General features: G+C 35.5%; 2 protein-coding genes across 8 annotated transcripts in view; one reads left to right on the plus strand and one right to left on the minus strand.

Moving 5' to 3' along the window:
* The window catches only part of C2CD6 (C2 calcium dependent domain containing 6), a 142,517-nt gene extending 127,764 nt beyond the window's left edge, over positions 1–14,753 (plus strand). Inside the window, exons 16-17 of one of the 2 annotated variants that reach the window (XM_073807394.1) lie at positions 7,234–7,308; positions 8,380–14,753. In XM_073807394.1, the coding sequence (XP_073663495.1) occupies positions 7,234–7,308; positions 8,380–11,055 (2,751 nt within the window). In that variant the 3' untranslated portion in view covers positions 11,056–14,753. Of the gene's footprint in view, positions 1–1,130; positions 1,968–7,233; positions 7,309–8,379 lie in introns of those variants that run through there. The other variant, XM_073807395.1, reaches the window with a different exon arrangement.
* The window catches only part of STRADB (STE20 related adaptor beta), a 93,988-nt gene that overhangs the window by 48,179 nt on the left and 29,242 nt on the right, over positions 1–16,567 (minus strand). For 3 of the 6 annotated variants that reach the window (XM_073807398.1, XM_073807399.1, XM_073807403.1), the window contains exon 11: positions 8,358–8,418. In XM_073807398.1, the coding sequence (XP_073663499.1) occupies positions 8,358–8,418 (61 nt within the window). Of the gene's footprint in view, positions 1–66; positions 100–2,396; positions 2,718–4,643; positions 5,173–8,357; positions 8,419–16,567 lie in introns of those variants that run through there. The other 3 variants (XM_073807402.1, XM_073807401.1, XM_073807400.1) reach the window with 3 other exon arrangements.

Here is a 16,567-nt window from a genome sequence, read left to right on the forward strand (position 1 = left end):
GAAACTGGATAAAAGGTACATGGTCAAGAGTTTAATTTTTTTTAAATAAAGAAAAAGAAAACTTACCTTAAATATTTTTCTTAAGGGTGGTAGTCAGACCTGTATATGACAGATAAAACTAAATTAAGTTGAACAAGATAAATTCAGTGGGTAACCCATAAAACATAGGTTACATAAAATCAACAGACTTAGAAAGTTGAAAGAATCTGTCACCTAGGGCAACAGGCTTATAAACTGAAGACATATCAGAGTTCTAGAACAAATTCCTAAAAGTCTAAGCTAATTGCTTCATAAACAAGTCACAAAATCTTCAGAATCTACGGTAAAATAAACTTTGAAGTTTGAAGTTAAAAGAAGAGTTTTTTATGAACCAAGGTAGACAGTGTGTTAAAGAAATGCAGTATTTTGAGACAAACTTCTGGAGTGCTAATCTGAATTGGAAAGGACTAACGTCTCTTTCAACTCATAGCTGATTCAGGTGACAGTCTTTCAATAGTTCCTTTACATTTTTAGAGCCCCTTCATAAATTAAGATTTTCAAGATATAGCTTAATAAGTTTCTATTTAAACCCTGACAATGACAGGATGCTAAATCATTTCCCCAAAGGTCAGGGTGGAAGAAAGGTAGGGGGGATGGGGAATTTAATTTTATCTACCAATGAAAAGCAGTGTTTGTTGATGGTAAGAGAATTAGGAATAGGAAACTAGGATATAGGAAAAAGAGCTTGGATTTTACCGTAAGAAATATCTAGGTTCAAATCCAGATTCTTCCACTACCATGGTCACATAACTTTGGGCAATTTACATCTGACTTTCAGTTTTCTCATCGCAAAATGAGTATACTATCATCTATTTCAAAGAATTTTAAAGGGTTTGGAACATAATAGTCACTTGCTAAATGGTAAGTATTATATTATAGGATAAATATGAGAAGCAGAATTGTTGGATCAAAGTATATAAGCATATTTACTTTTTTTTTTTTAACATCTTTATTGGGGTATAATTGCTTTACAATGGTGTGTTAGTTTCTGCTTTATAACAAAGTGAATCAGTTATACATATACATATGTTCCCATATCTCTTCCCTCTTGCATCTCCCTCCCTCCCACCCTCCCTATCCCACCCCTCCAGGCTGTCACAAAGCACCGAGCCAATATCCCTCAGAATGGGAGAAAATATTTGCAAGTGAAGCAACCGACAAAGGATTAATCTCCAAAATTTACAAGCAGCTCATGCAGCTCAATAACAAAAAAACAAACAACCCAATCCAAAAATGGGCAGAAGACCTAAATAGACATTTCTCCAAAGAAGATATACAGACTGCCAACAAACACATGAAAGAATGCTCAACATCGTTAATCATTAGAGAAATGCAAATCAAAACTACAATGAGATATCATCTCACACCAGTCAGAATGGCCATCATCAAAAAATCTAGAAACAATAAATGCTGGAGAGGGTGTGGAGAAAAGGGAACACTCTTGCACTGCTGGTGGGAATGTGAATTGGTTCAGCCACTATGGAGAACAGTATGGAGGTTCCTTAAAAAACTACAAATAGAACTACCATATGACCCAGCAATCCCACTACTGGGCATATACCCTGAGAAAACCGAAATTCAAAAAGCATATTTACTTTTGATAGATACTACCAGATTATCTTTTAAACCAGATTTACTTATTTGCATTTGCGCCCAAAATGTAGGAAAATATCCATTATCTCACAGCCTGGTCATTTTTTGTTAATTTGCTTTTGTTAATTTTGTTTTTGTTAATTTGATGCACAAAAATGATATTCTATTGATTTGCATTTTCCTGAGAATTAATGAGTGAACAGTTTTCATGTGTTTATTATCCATTTGTATTTCTGTTATTTGACTGTTTATAATCTCTGCTCATATTTACAAATTGGGTTGTGTGTTTATGTGTGAAAATGCTTTATGTATTTTGAATAAAAATGCTTTATCTACGCTGTTTGTTATCTGCATTTTTTTTTACTTCTTCAGAGTCCTTATAGAAATTTGAACTGTTTATGTGGTCAAATCTGGCCGCTTTTCCTTTGTGGCTGTTAGTTTATATCTTGTTTAGATTATCCTTCCCCTCTTCAAGATTATGTCAGCATTCTCCTAGCTGATTTTCTATGTATACTTTTTTTTTTTTTTTCTTTCAGTATGCGGGCCTCTCACTGTTGTGGCCTCTCCCGTTGCGGAGCACAGGCTCCGGACGTGCAGGATCAGCGGCCATGGCTCACGGGCCTAGCCGCTCCACGGCATGTGGGATCTTCCCGGACCGGGGCACGAACCCGTGTCCCCTGCATTGGTAGGCGGACTCTCAACCACTGCGCCACCAGGGAAGCCTTATGTATACTTTTTTATGTTTAAATATTTAATCCATCTATACTTAATTTTTTTAGTATGAGGTAAAGGTCTATTGATAATTTTGCTGAAGTGGATAGATGATTACCTCAACGCTATTTATTAATTGTTCACATAGTTAACATGTTTTTGTCTGTCAGTATCCCTTCTTGAGGATAATATCCTCAATCCTTGGTGTAGTTGGCAAACTTGACCCTTTGCCTCTGTGGCAACAAGGATGAGCATGTAGTTTGACATAAAAATATTAAGAGGGACTTTCCTGGTTGTCCAGTGGTTAAGACTCCACACTTCCGCTGCAGGGGGCATGGGTTCAATCCCTGGTCGGGCAACTAAGATCCCGCATGCTGTAGGGCGAAGCCAAAAAAATAATAAAAATTTAATTTAATTTAATTTAAAAAGATAAAAATATTAAGACAAGTCTATATAATGTTGATTTCATAAGGAATATGTTAAAAATAAAATTAAATAATAGAATGAGTATGAAAGAAAAGTGTGAAAAGTCAATACTTTTTTTAATAATAGAGTTTAGTGTATGAAATCAACATTGTATGGAATTTCCACTTAAAGGACAAATTAAGCACAGTTTTGGCATTAATATCTCACCTCTTTTAAAGAAGACATACAAATGGCCAGTAGGCACGTGAAAAGATGCTCAACATCACTAATTATTAGAGAAATGCAAATCAAAACTGCAGTAAGTTACCACCCTACACCGGTCAGAATGGCCATCAGTAAAAAGTCTACAAATGGGCTTCCCTGGTGGCGCAGTGGTTGAGAGTCCGCCAGCGGATGCAGGGGACACGGGTTCGTGCCCCGGTCTGGGAAGATCCCACATGCCGCGGAGCGGCTGGGCCCGTGAGCCATGGCCGCTGAGCCTGCGCGTCCGGAGCCTGTGCTCCGCAACGGGAGAGGCCACAACAGTGAGAGGCCCGCGTACCGCAAAAAAAAAAAAAAAAAAAGAAAAGTACCTGTCAGCTCAGTCTGCCTCTGTTTTAAGACATTCTCTCAGAAGCTTCTCCCGACAAGTTCCAATTATATGTAGTTGGCCAGAACCTTGTCACATGGCCACTCCTGTCTTTTAAAGGAGGCTGGAAGATGCAGCTTTTTGAGTAAGGGTTTTTGCCCCTAAACAAATTGAGGTTCTTGAGATAATATGTATTTTGGGAAAGTAATTCTCATTCTCTGTCATAGGGAGCAAGAGACTAGTTAAGAGACTATTGTTGGGAAGAGATGATGGTCGCTTGTGCTACAGTGGTAGTAGGTGGTGGTCGGATATGATTGGATACTTGATATATTTTGAAGCCAGTAGCCACAGAACTTAGTGCTGGGTTATATATGAAAAGAAGAAGGTGGAGAGATAGGGTGACACAGATTTCTGGTCTAATAATTCAGTAGATGGTAGCATCATTACCTGAGATGAGGAAAAACAGAGAAAAGCCAAGGTTTTGTGGTTTTTTTGAGGGGGAGGGGAGGAGGGTGGTAATCTAGAATCCTATTATATATACATTAAATTTGACAAGCCTATTATATAGCTAAGTGGAAATCAATAATACCCTTTTAGATATTTCTGAGGATACTATTTAGAATCTTTTCCAAGGGTCATCCTCCCCCTACATTCTTCAGAAATAGCTCTGTTTACTCTGGGGTTAGTTCTGTTTATTCTTATTGATCCTTCACTTACATGTACTGATTTTCCTCATATCTGATGAGCTCTGTTGGCTCACTTTATATTTGTGAATGAAGGAATATGTTAGCTGTATAGGTATTCTCTGTGTGACAGGCCAGCTTCCCTGGAGGGTATATGGGGATGGAAGAGGGCAGGCAGGATGGCTGGAGACCCTACAGCATTTCCAAAGAGTCAGTGTATTTCTCTCCTGAATAGAACTTCCTTTCCTTCCTTTTTATCCCCCTTCAGTTATCTGATGTGAAAATGTGAGTGGCTGTAAGCTCTGCTCTGCTGCTGTGCCAAGGCTCAAAACTCATAGAGGGTCCCCACCTAGGCAGACTGCACATTTTCTCAGACAGCAGTTTTGATCTTGCTTGTTTTGTTGTTGTTTGTTTTGGTGTTTGGTGAGTGACTGGGGAAAGACAATACTGCCAGCAATGTATGCTCTGTTTGCACTGAGAAAGAGAACAGTGATAAAGAAGGGTCCAAGTGATCCAGCTGTTCCAAATGCAGCTTTTTAATGCTATGACAATTGCACCGCCATCTGATTCTCTTTGTATATGTTGACCTTGAATTTATTGCTTCTCAGGCCTACCTGATTTCTGTTATTTAAAGCTCTGGTTTTCTTTCTTTCTTTTTTCTTTTTATTAATTAATTAATTTACTTTTGGCTGCGTTGGATCTTTGTTGCTGCGCTCTGGCTTTCTCTAGTTGTGGCGAGCGGGAGCTACGCTTCGTTGCGGTGCCGGGCTTCTCATTGCAGTGGCTTCTCTTGTTGCAGAGCACGGACTCTAGACGCGCAGGCTTCAGTAGTTGTGGCACGCGGGCTCACGTGGGCTCTAGAGCACAGGCTCAGTAGTTGTGGCACCCGGGCTTAGTTGCTCTGCAGCATGTGGGATCTTCCCGGAACAGGACTCGAACCCGTGTCCTCTGCATTGGCAGGCGGATTCTTAACCACTGTGCCACCAGGGAAGTCCCAAAGCTCTGGTTTTCTTGATGGGGGTTTTCCATTAAGTCAATCCATCTGGTTTCCTATTTTCCAAACTTTCTCAACTTTCTGGATCTTGGTGTGTTACCTTACTGATTTCTAGTATTCCAATGGGATTTGTTAACCAAAATTTCAGAAATGGAGACCTGATTGAAATAAAAGGTGTTTATTTGAGGTTTGTTAGGACTGCAGCCTGGGAGACACATATTCAAGCACTTGAATTGTGTTCCACTGGACTACAAAATGGGGGAGACTTATAAAGGCAAAAACTGCAAGGTTGCATTTAGGTACATGAGTTGTTTATCGAGAATTATGATTGGAGCAGCCAAGCAGTAAGGGTGCTTGTTAAGTAAGGATTGGTTGGGGTCTGAAATGGTTGCATAATTACAAGGGGAGACCTTAAGACCATAAGTTTGCAGCTGGCAGGTATTGTTCTGAATACTGCTGGTGGTGTCCTTGGGTCTGGTACAGTTCAGAGAAAGTTCAGGTTTTCAGTGGTGCAGAGACCACTGAATGAGACCAGATTTTATCTGAGACAAGATGCTCAATGGCCACCTGACTCTGTTTTTGTATGCCTGAACCATGATTACTCCGTTATAATTTCAATTTGTCATCAGATTTTTATTTCGGAAATATTATTTTCTGTTAATTTACTGGAACTTTGGGAGGTAGGAGAAAGTAAACGCACATGTTCAGTCTACCATCTTGAAGCTCCTGTATTGGCTTCTTTTTTTTGTCCTTTTCTAGCATCCTGATCATTTCCCTCTCATATAACTATCCTGGATTTTTTAACTAACAAGTATTGTATGTTCATCTAATCAATAACACAGAGTTAAACAGAGTAAAAGTTAATTGCGTCCTCTTTCCTCTCCTCCAGAGTTACTCCCTTGAGAAAACAATGTTAACATTCTGTATCTTTTCATATATTTTTCCATGCTTATATTGGGGGGGGGTTATTTATTTGTTTTGTGTGTTTTACAAAAATTAGATCATATTTTTTCCTCTACTTTTTCTTCCACTTCCTTGTCATACATATTTCTTTTAATTTTAATTTTCTATTAAATTCATTAAGGCAATAAACTTTCAAATGTTAGAATTTAAACTGTTTTTAAGGGAGATTTTGGAAAATTCAGGCAAAGAAAAACAAAATGAGCAAAGGAACAGGTGTGGAAAAGTACAAGATATATTTCTAGAATTCAGAGTTAGACACATTTTCCTGGAGAGAAACTATAGTGGGGAATACTGAGATACTTGCAGAAATTATTTAGAGTCAGTGTGTGAGGGCAATGAATAACACAACGTAGGAAGCTGCTGAAGATTTAAGAATAAAGTCATGTTATTAACTGCTTAATATTAATGAACACTTAAACCAAAAGTATTTCTTATGAAAGCGTCATTCATTGAATTATTTTAACTAACTTGATATATAATGAACCCCCTACAAACTAAAGGAGAAAATGTGTAGGAAAGCGGTTTATAGTACTAAGTGTTCTGCAAAGAGATGGTATCAAGTTTTCTCTAAACATTATGATGTTTTCAAAGCACCATTGTCTTTCACTGAAGTCTTGATTGTGTGGTAGTAGGAGCATCAGATGAAAATTTAGGATGCCTAGGATTTAGGCTACTAATCATCTGGTAATTTAGGGCAATAATTTCAACTGCAGATTTTTGTGTAAAACAAAGAGTAGGACTTTATTATCTCTAAAGTGTCATCCATCTCTAAAATGTCAGTGGTTCTGTGATTCTATAATTGTTCCTGTACACCTTGATTTAGTACTAAGTGTTTCCTTAGGCAGTAAGTACCCATTTAACAATTACAGCTTGAGAGTCATTGAAAATGCTATCTCAGTGTAATATCAGATGCTATTTATTATCTAAAGCATTTCACAACCTTCTAGAATTAGATTACACTTGTTCTAACAGTTCTGTTTTCTTTTCCAATTTTGTTTCTGCTTAAAGTTGCTGAGCATTATTTTGATTTTACACATCAATAGGGTGAATATTATGGTGTCAGGGAAGCTAAGATTATATATATTTCTGATATAAATTTCTTTTGATTATATGCAAATTATGGTAGTTATGAGAAAAATACTTATTTAGTTTTTAACATGTTTAATATCTTTAATAACTATTGAAGGAACAAAATTATTTTGGGAAATATCCTTTTATTACAAGCAGTCTAAAATTAAAACTTCTCTTTTTATAAGGTGGCTTTTTCACCAAAAGAATACATTTCACCATCTTTCAAACCAGAATATATAGAATTCAAGCCAAAATATCAGGTGAGTACTGTTTTCTTATCCCAATATCAGTTATACTTAAATACTAGGTTTCTGTAATACTTTATGTAATTCAGTGGTTCCAAAGCCAGACTACCTAGTAGAAACACTCACCCATCTTTACAAAAATACATATTCCCAGGTCCCACCTCTGACCTAATGAATGGAAATGGAGCCTGGGAATCTGTATTTCTCAAAAAACAAAACAAAACAAAAAAACAGGGATTCTTATGCTGTCACCTGGGTATCAATTAGCATTTGAAAACCATATGAACTAAAACAAATACTAGGCTGATTATTTCACATTTTGCTTTTTTTAATTGGATAATAGAGAAGTTGTATGAACAAAGAGTTTGAATAAGAGACTTCATTTTCTAGGCTATTTCAATAATAGAATAGCCTGATCCCAGAGCTTACAAAACTGCCTATGGCTATTACACTGACATTTCACTGTAACTGAGAATTTTTTGTACTGTTCTCTACCATTTCTGAGGCATATATAATATTTATCAAAAAGCAAGTTTCTACTGTAACATGCTAAGGACTAGGTGGAACTCATCATCATTGTTAAAACTCTCAGATTTAAAGGCAGATGATCTGTGTTCCCAAGTCACTCTTTAGAGAATATTTATGATACTTTTAATGGAATATCTACTGCTTGCTTTGCATTTAAAAAAAAATTACCCACATTGCTACTAAAATATTTATATGGATAGGACTTAGATCTTGATGTTAGCCTTTGTCTAAGCAAATGGAGCTAACACTGGAAATCGAGTTCTTAAACAAACAATTGATGAGTGCCTTTTAAGTGTTTAAAAATATTCCAGGTAGCAAAAAGCTCTTGAACACAACATAGTATCAGAATTAGGAATTTGAAAAATTTGCATTAAAATTCTCATTATTATTCCAATTTCAAATATTTTAAAATAATTAAAGTTGGTTTTCTCTTTGTAGAAGTCAGGAAGATGAATAGATAAATTGGCAGATTGCTCAAAGAGAATTAACTAAAAATTTTATTATAAATTTAAAACAAATACGTCCAAATTTCTTACCTTTTCTTTTTTAATATTACAGTTCCAGAAATTCAACATCAAGAATGGTTTTGATCCTTTTCTAAGGAATATAAACAACAAAATGTCAGTCAGAAAAAGGAAAGACCAAGATATGTTCAAATGTAGAAATATTTTAAGTGCCGAGGTTATAGAGTATGAAGACCAAGATCCTCCTTACCCAACACATTCAAAAACTGCAAGCCCTGCTAATAAAACCTGGCCCCATAATCTTGATATCATCACAATAAAGGGTTTAGACACTAAGAATAAGTTAGCCAGTGATCCTGGTATCACTGCACTAAAGACTTCAGACCTTAAGAATAAGTTAGTCCATGATCCAGGTATCATCACAATAAAGACTTTAGACACTAAGAATAATTTAGCCCATCATCCTAGTATCACCACAATAAAGACTTTAGACACTAAGAATAAGTTACAGGAAAGGCTACCAAATGTATCTTTACCAAACTTTGAGGGAGAATCATCAATGACTGGAAAAGTAAATGTAAATAAATGTTGCCTCTCAAAATCATTAAGTCTTACTTCCCACATAGAAAATTTAAAACAGTCAATGGTGCTCAAGTTAATTTTAAGTAAAAATCTGCAAGACCTTTCAAATAGATTATTTTCTACACCTGAAGTTTCTATGGACACCAAAGCAAGAAAGAAAAGTCATAGTTCTCCACTTCTGGCTCTTCATGATGAACAACCAAGTAGTTTGGAAGGCGAAGTATTTGAAAAAATTCAAGATTTAAATAGCTGGCTTTCAGAAGGAGGCATTTTAAATTCAAAGTCTCTTTTAAATGAAATAATTAAAGATATTCCCACAGATTCACTTTCAGAAGGTGGACCAGGAAATTCTCCAGAGGTAGAAAAGGAACCTGTCTCTGAAAAACACTTAGAGGCTGGTGAGATAGATTTTCCAATTAAAAAAAAGAGTAGTTTCAAAAAGAAACATTTAAAAAGTGAAGTATCTAGCTCCAAACCAGATTTGAATAGCCTTGTATATGATTATGTTATAAAGCAAATATTTACTGCACCGGTCTTCTCAGAGCTGGGGAGAGGAGTGAAAGAATGGAGTGAGACACAGATAAACTCGCAGAGTCAATTACCCACAGCTTGGGAGAGTTCGCCTTCCAATGTTCTAATTCACTATGAAGAAAACAATAATGAAATAGAATTTCCGCCGGCCAAATCTGTTATAAGCCAGATAATACAAGCATTTCCTGTAGATACTCTTTTAGAATTGGGGATAATGAAAGTGATAGAATTAGATAAAGAATACCAGAAGGGTTTTTTGCTGTATACAGAGACAGCTTTTGCTGAAGAAAAGCCAAAGTATTCCACAGAGTATTATTCAGATATCAGAAGCAAAACAGAACCTCTTTCAGAGCAGAATACACCTATCATTCACAAAGAAATCACTTCTTTTAATGGAGTTGAATTCATAGACAAAGGCCAAAATAGATCCCCACAAGATTCAAAATATCAGTCGACACCAGATAAAAAAACAGATTTGCCAAGTAATGGTCAGAGGCTTGATAGAGAAGAAAATGATCTAAGTTCTACTTTAGAAAATTTAAGTAACGCACTAATGGGTAAACTTAATAACTCTGATGTAATAATGTTAAAATCCTTTTTGAAAAAGATATTTAATGTTTTTTTCAAATATAGTCAGTCTAAAAGCAGACAACCAGAAAAAGAATTAGAAAGACTAATTGAACATCCTTTTCCAAGTCAGACAGAAGACCTTGAAGAAATCGAAGAGAATTTTGATAAAGTAGACAAATTGGGGAGAAAACCTATTTTGAATCCAAAGCTGCATGTATTTCTAGAAGAACTCTCAGAGTCAGAAATAAAAAAATTTAAATCTGAATTAAGTAAACATATCCAGCATTACCTTGTAGAAAGGCTTTCAGAATCAGGATACATCACCAAAGAGGACTTACCAGAAATCTATCAAAATCTGTATTTGATGAATGAGAAAGTAGAACCAAAAGGGCAAAATATTTTTCTGGAGAAATATTCAGAAACTGTAAAAGAAATCATGTCTTTTATAAATAATTTTAATCATCATTTCATAGATAAACATTTGGAAATAAAGCTAAGATCTTTTTTAAATGAAATTCTCCAAAACTATTTCCTAAAATACCTTTCAGACAACAGTTTATTTAAAGACGCAGAATCTGAGCCTATACACTCAAATGTATCTTCTCTAAGAGCTAAAAGTGCCTCAATATCTTTTCATGAGTTAGGACAAGATATTTCAAGAGGGAGTTTTGGTAGTAGGCTTGAAATAAACATGAAATATCCCTTAAGTAAATCTCTACAAAACTATCTTATAGCTTTATCAGAAAATGAACTCTTAGATCTAAAAGCTGATTTAAGCAAACACCTCCAGAGCCTTTTTATAGAAAAACTGTCAAAATCAGGACTAATCGCAGAAAGGCAATTAGAGGGGATAAGCCGGCATATAAATTTGGTTAATTCTACTTCCACACCATTAAAATGTATAAAGCCAGATTTGTCTTTAAGAGATGAAAATCAGTTTCTGGAGGACCATTCAGAAAAGCAAAATAAATATTCAAAAATTGCTCAGAAAACCACTTTACAAAAGGTTTCTGAAGATAGACTTGTAGAAACAGAGTTGACCAAAAAGGAAGAAAAGGAACATTTTTCCTTAGAGAATATTAAATAAAGTCCATCAATAATTCAGGAACAGAAAAGATACTATCCTAAGGAAGCGAAAATACTCAGTTTACTTAAAGTACAACCTTGTTCCAACAAAAATACCCAGGCAATTCCAGTAAATAAGCCATCAGAAAGACTTACAGATACAATGCCTAAGAAACAAAGGAAAGAACACGGTTTCATGCAGTTTCCTCAAGCAGAGAACTGTGATTTTAAAACAGAGATACAAGACCCACATAGTTGGAGTGGTAAATCAAAAATAACTCAATCAAATGCTTGCTTTGAAAAGACACTGAAAATGAAGTCCCTTGACAAAAAGGAGCACAATAACACCTATAAATTGATAGTACAGGAAAAACCTGAAGCAGTACTGTCACCGTATCCAAGAATTCCTAATTGCAAGATGCCAAGATGCCAAGATGAGGAATATGTAAACAAACTCACTTTTCCTTCCAGGCAAAGTAATACTCTAACTCGCCTCAATGCAGAGGCTGGAGAGAAATCAAAATTAGAAGACTAGTATCGTCAGAGATGGAAAGGAAATAAGAATTATAGAAAACAACATTTAGTAACATTTGCACATTACAAAGAAGAAATACAAACTCTTTATATAAAACCAAACAAACTCTTTATATAAAACCAAACAAAAGGTCCCTGAATCACAATTGCTTAAATATAAAGTTTTGATAGCTGAGAAAAACTCAAAACCATCCCTCTTCCCGGAAGTACTAAAGAGAGAAAATCTAAAGCCCAAGGTTCAAAAAGAAAGAGACCATGTCAGCAAACAAAAAAGTCATTTAACAAGATAGTATATTACCAACCACACTGCCCACCACAGGAATTCTTCTAAGAAAATCTGTTCCAAGGGCATTGCTTCATTGGACTGCAAGAAGAACTATACACGTAATAATGTTTTTCTAAGTCCTTTATTTCTGTATTTGGCAAAGTTCTGTAGATAATCTAGAGTATATGTGTCTGCATGCAAGTATGTATGTAACCTTAACTGCCCCAAGATAAACAGACCTCCAAATTTTAAAAATTCTTCTGACATTCAAATATCACCTCACCTCATTCAAAGGCAATCAGAAAATCAAGGGAATGTTAACACACTTAGTGCCTTTATGTAAAATAAAGGGGACCCCCCTCTAGATCACGAATTAGAAAAAAAGCATTCTTTCCTCCAGGCCGACTCTACTGGCTGACACAGCCTGGACAGGGTACACAGCTCTGTCTACGGAAGACTGGCTATTTCAGCCCTGACTGACCCCTCAGCCAGGGGCTGTTGTGCAGGCACAACCTGTAAAACCATTGGCAGTGGCTGTATACTACAGAAAGGCTGGGATTGTCTTTTCATGCAGATATAAGTATAAATATATAGTCTTTTTGCAGATTGCTGAATTATCTTTGTTTCAGTAAAACAAACTAAGTTCATATTATGTGCCAGTTATTCTGCTAAGCCTTAGAGATATGCAAAATTTACAATCTCTTGAATTATGAATTGTAAAATTTTAATTTAGCTTCTACTCTTTTCTTTTCTCTCTCATCACCACCCCTCTGCCATCTGCTGAGAAACATGGAAATTCATATCTATTTTTAATATTAACATAAAACAATTAGGAAGGTAAATCTGCTACTAGACGTTATATAAACCATTCAAAAGCAAAGTTAAAATCTCTAGGAATGGAAGGGGCTTATTTTAATTTTCTGAAACACTGCTCTTCTCTATTGGCATATATAGATAGGCATGACCCACAGTTGGGAAAACGCACAAATTCTAAAATGAAATTATATTGATAATTTGATGTGCATAACTATCTTTGAATGAGAAAATAGATCTAATTTCAGAATAGTTGCTTTGAATTTGTTTTCCACAGCAAAGCAAATGATTACCTCTAGTAAATAGTAAAGCAAATGTGTAGCAGGGTAAATATTATCAACATACTCTCAACTTTGTATTTCTCTTTTCTAAATTCAATAATTTAATAATGAGTGTGTGTGTGTGTGTGTGTGTGTGTGTGTGTGTGTGTGTGTACAGACGAGGAAAAGGAAGTAAAAGATGGGTTCATAGTTTTTGAAAAGCAAAGACTTTCTGAAGTTCCCTCAGATAAGTGGAATCTTTATTATCACTTTTCCAAACAAAATAAGAGATTGTGTTTATGTTATATGGTATGGGATCATATAGGATCTCAGAACCTTTATCCTAAGAATGGATAAGGGAGATAGTTATATTTACTTCCCTCTGTCAAACCAACAGTACCTAAACTTTTCTCTCTAGTAAAATTGACACCAGAGAATTTGAGTGGTAAGAGGGCATTTTTCAGATCATCAGAAAGACTCGCTCATTTGATTCTCTAAAATCCAGGAAATCTCCCAAAGCAATCAAAGTAGAAGACAGGGAAATTGAGTTGTAGGCGCTTCCAGAAAAATAACCAGTGGTGTGGGTCTCCGTGCCCTTCTGCTGTCACTCTAGTAATGTTATATCAACTGTCAAGTAAAAATTATATGTTACCAATGTAGCAGAAATTCCCTTAATAATTGCTTAATAATTCCCTTACCTAATTGCTTCCATGTATATAAGATGGAAAAGGAAGAATGTTTACTTGCAAACCCAGGCAAAAATATGGACTCTTCATACCTCCTTCTTGGTAAATCTTCTCTCTCTTGCTGCCGTAATTCTTCTTAGTCCTGCCTAAATTCCTCCTACCTGCCAATTCTATTAATCTACTCCCACCTTCTCACCAAATCAAAGCAGGCCCATTCCCTTGGTGTGGCCATCTCTGCAAAGCATTAAGGGACAAACTGCTCAAACTGCAGAGGAAACTAGTTTACACTAATTTGAGAAATGACTAATAACTCCATACCCTCTTATGGGTACTTGTAGATTATTACATTTTTTAAATAAAATATAGTCATATTGTACAAATTTGAAAAAAAAGAGAAAAGGAAAACTAAGCCCATAATCCCACCACCCTAAAACAACCATCATTTAAAAAAATTATTTTGGTGTATTTCCTTCCAGTTATTTTCCTAAATATTTTACTTGTTTAGTCTCAGAATGTACACAAAAATTTTTTATATTTTAGTATAAACATAACCATATCCTTAGATGCTGACCTCTGTATGCGTGTGTATATAAATATTAAAGAAGGTATTTATTAACTTTTAAAGAATGAATGTTTGGATGCTTTAAAAAGTATAATATAAGAGCTTATAATTTATGTTTGGGGTTGGGGAAGAGGTATTTTAGAAGAGGAGAATTATAGGAGGGCTGTCTTTGCCTAGGAGTCTGACCCCTGAGGACAGGTCCCCTAAGATTTCTGGTTTTCAGCTCATATCTTGCATACCTTTTGAAATAACAGATCCTTTGAAACAATGAGATTTTTTAAAGTATGGTTTTTAAAGTATCTGATGGCAGGCATTGAATGTAGGGTCTGAATTTGGGGACTGCCTATAAAACATTTGACTGCTCTCATTCTTTGTTGATATTACAAACTTTAGTCCTTGTAAGTCTAAAATGTACTTTTAAGAAACCTAACTCACCAACCTGATCTTTTATTTTAATATTTAGGATTGTTCGGATAGAGTTGAGGATTTATATGTAACTTCATTTAAGCATCTTGAAAAAGCAAAATCAAGAGCAAGCCTTTTAGGAAAGAGCCCAAATGATAGCCATGATCAGTTAAAATGCTCTGCAAGACCGTATACTGCTCCAGAGGTTAACAAACAAGAAAGCTACACTGGAAAATTTACAAGTCCTCGAATGGTTTCAGCAGGCTTAGTTCATATAAATGATTCAATCCCAGATTATGAAATCCATAAAATGCAGCCAAAAAAAAATTAAGAGTATATTGAAAAACATTTGCTCATTTGTGATATTATCCAGATGTTAAACAGTTCAGAATGATGTGTGAGGCCAATAGTCAGAATGTCATTTCTCCAATTAACAAAATGGTTTGGAGATCTGTCCTTTTGTGTGATAGAAGTCAGTAACCAAATTCCATCTTGTTAGAACCATTTTGTTTTAATTAAAATGAAAAAAACACTTTTGATGTAAATGTGTTTTGTTTATGAATCTTAGAGAACAACCTCAAAGATACATAGTCATTAGTGAAGTTTTATTTCCCAACTTTTCCCCTTTTTCACTATTCTCTGATTTTCCAAATCTTTGCTATGCCCTAAATTATCCCTGACCACCCAGTGTCAGAGTATCTATTTGCAGTTATGTATGTTCAGCCTTTTGTTATGAATATACTTTAACTCTTCAGCTCTAGATTCAACAGTATGCAATTCCCTGGGCCTATAGAACATCTATTAATTTCAATATCATCTGATATTACAACTTTTTACACTATAAAGATAATAAAAAACAAGTTTCATACTACTAATTCCTGAGGCTTCTAATACACTGAAGTGACTTTCTAGCTTACTCAAAAAACTATGAGACAGCCTCTTTAATAACATGAAACTCAGGAAGAAACTGTATAAAACAAACTGCATTAAAAATTAGCTAAATCAGCATAGGATTTAAATTAAGAGACTTTTGAGAATTGGTTCTATTCTTATCAAATACAATATTTGAATCTTGCTGAACTTTGGTTCACTCTTGGGGAGTAAGAATTTCAATTTATAGAATTTTTGTCCATTTCCATTTTTCTACCATAAATCATAAAGTTTATGGAGTTTAAATAGAATTGGCTGATAGAAAACATAATTTCTGATCGTTCATTTAATGCCATAATCAAGGTAGTAATTTTGGGGGGGAGACCAAGAATTTCTAGTAATTCTCAAAGTTGCCAGTACATATATCAAGCAGAGTGTGACTGGGAAAGCACAATTACCTCTGGATCTTTCAAGTAGAAGGAACACAGGGAATTGGTTTCATGGGTGATGGAACCAAGGCTAAGAAACTAAAAGGGATGATGTGGCAATCCAGAGATTGGCAAGAGCAGAAAGTGATAGCGCCCCTCAGATAGGACATCAGGAAGAAGTGGTGTGACCAGTGTCCTAGAGCCAGAATACAAAGAAGATACAGCCACTGACAGAGACACCACAAGAAACAGGGGAGTGGGGCAGGGGGTGAGAAATAACTATGTTTTTTCTCTCTCATCCTGCTCTCTAATCTCCTGCTATTGCCTCGCTGGAAACCAGAGAGTGAGGGGGCATGGGAAATGTAGTTCCCAGTGAAACAGAGCAGAGGAAAAGTGGAGAAACGGATTTGAGAGCTAACAGGCAACTAACCAACAGTACTTATGGGGAAAACCATTGATCTAGCTTGCAGTAAAGGAAGGAAATATTTACTAGATGGAAATCTCAAGTCACTTTGCCTCATTAAACTCTTAACAGTAATATTGTGACATGGTCAAAAATTTCCTACCATGGAAATAAAATTAATATGCCAAACATTTTGCTAAACTACATTCTCGTGAATAAGACAGTATTCTCAAGGAGTCCACAGTCTACAGGGACATAAACACAGAAGTAGTTATAGTAGAGTTGTGTAAGTGTTGTTGGGGAAAGTA

This window comes from Tursiops truncatus, chromosome 7, assembly GCF_011762595.2.
Source record: "Tursiops truncatus isolate mTurTru1 chromosome 7, mTurTru1.mat.Y, whole genome shotgun sequence".
In the NCBI taxonomy this organism is placed as follows: domain Eukaryota; kingdom Metazoa; phylum Chordata; class Mammalia; order Artiodactyla; family Delphinidae; genus Tursiops; species Tursiops truncatus.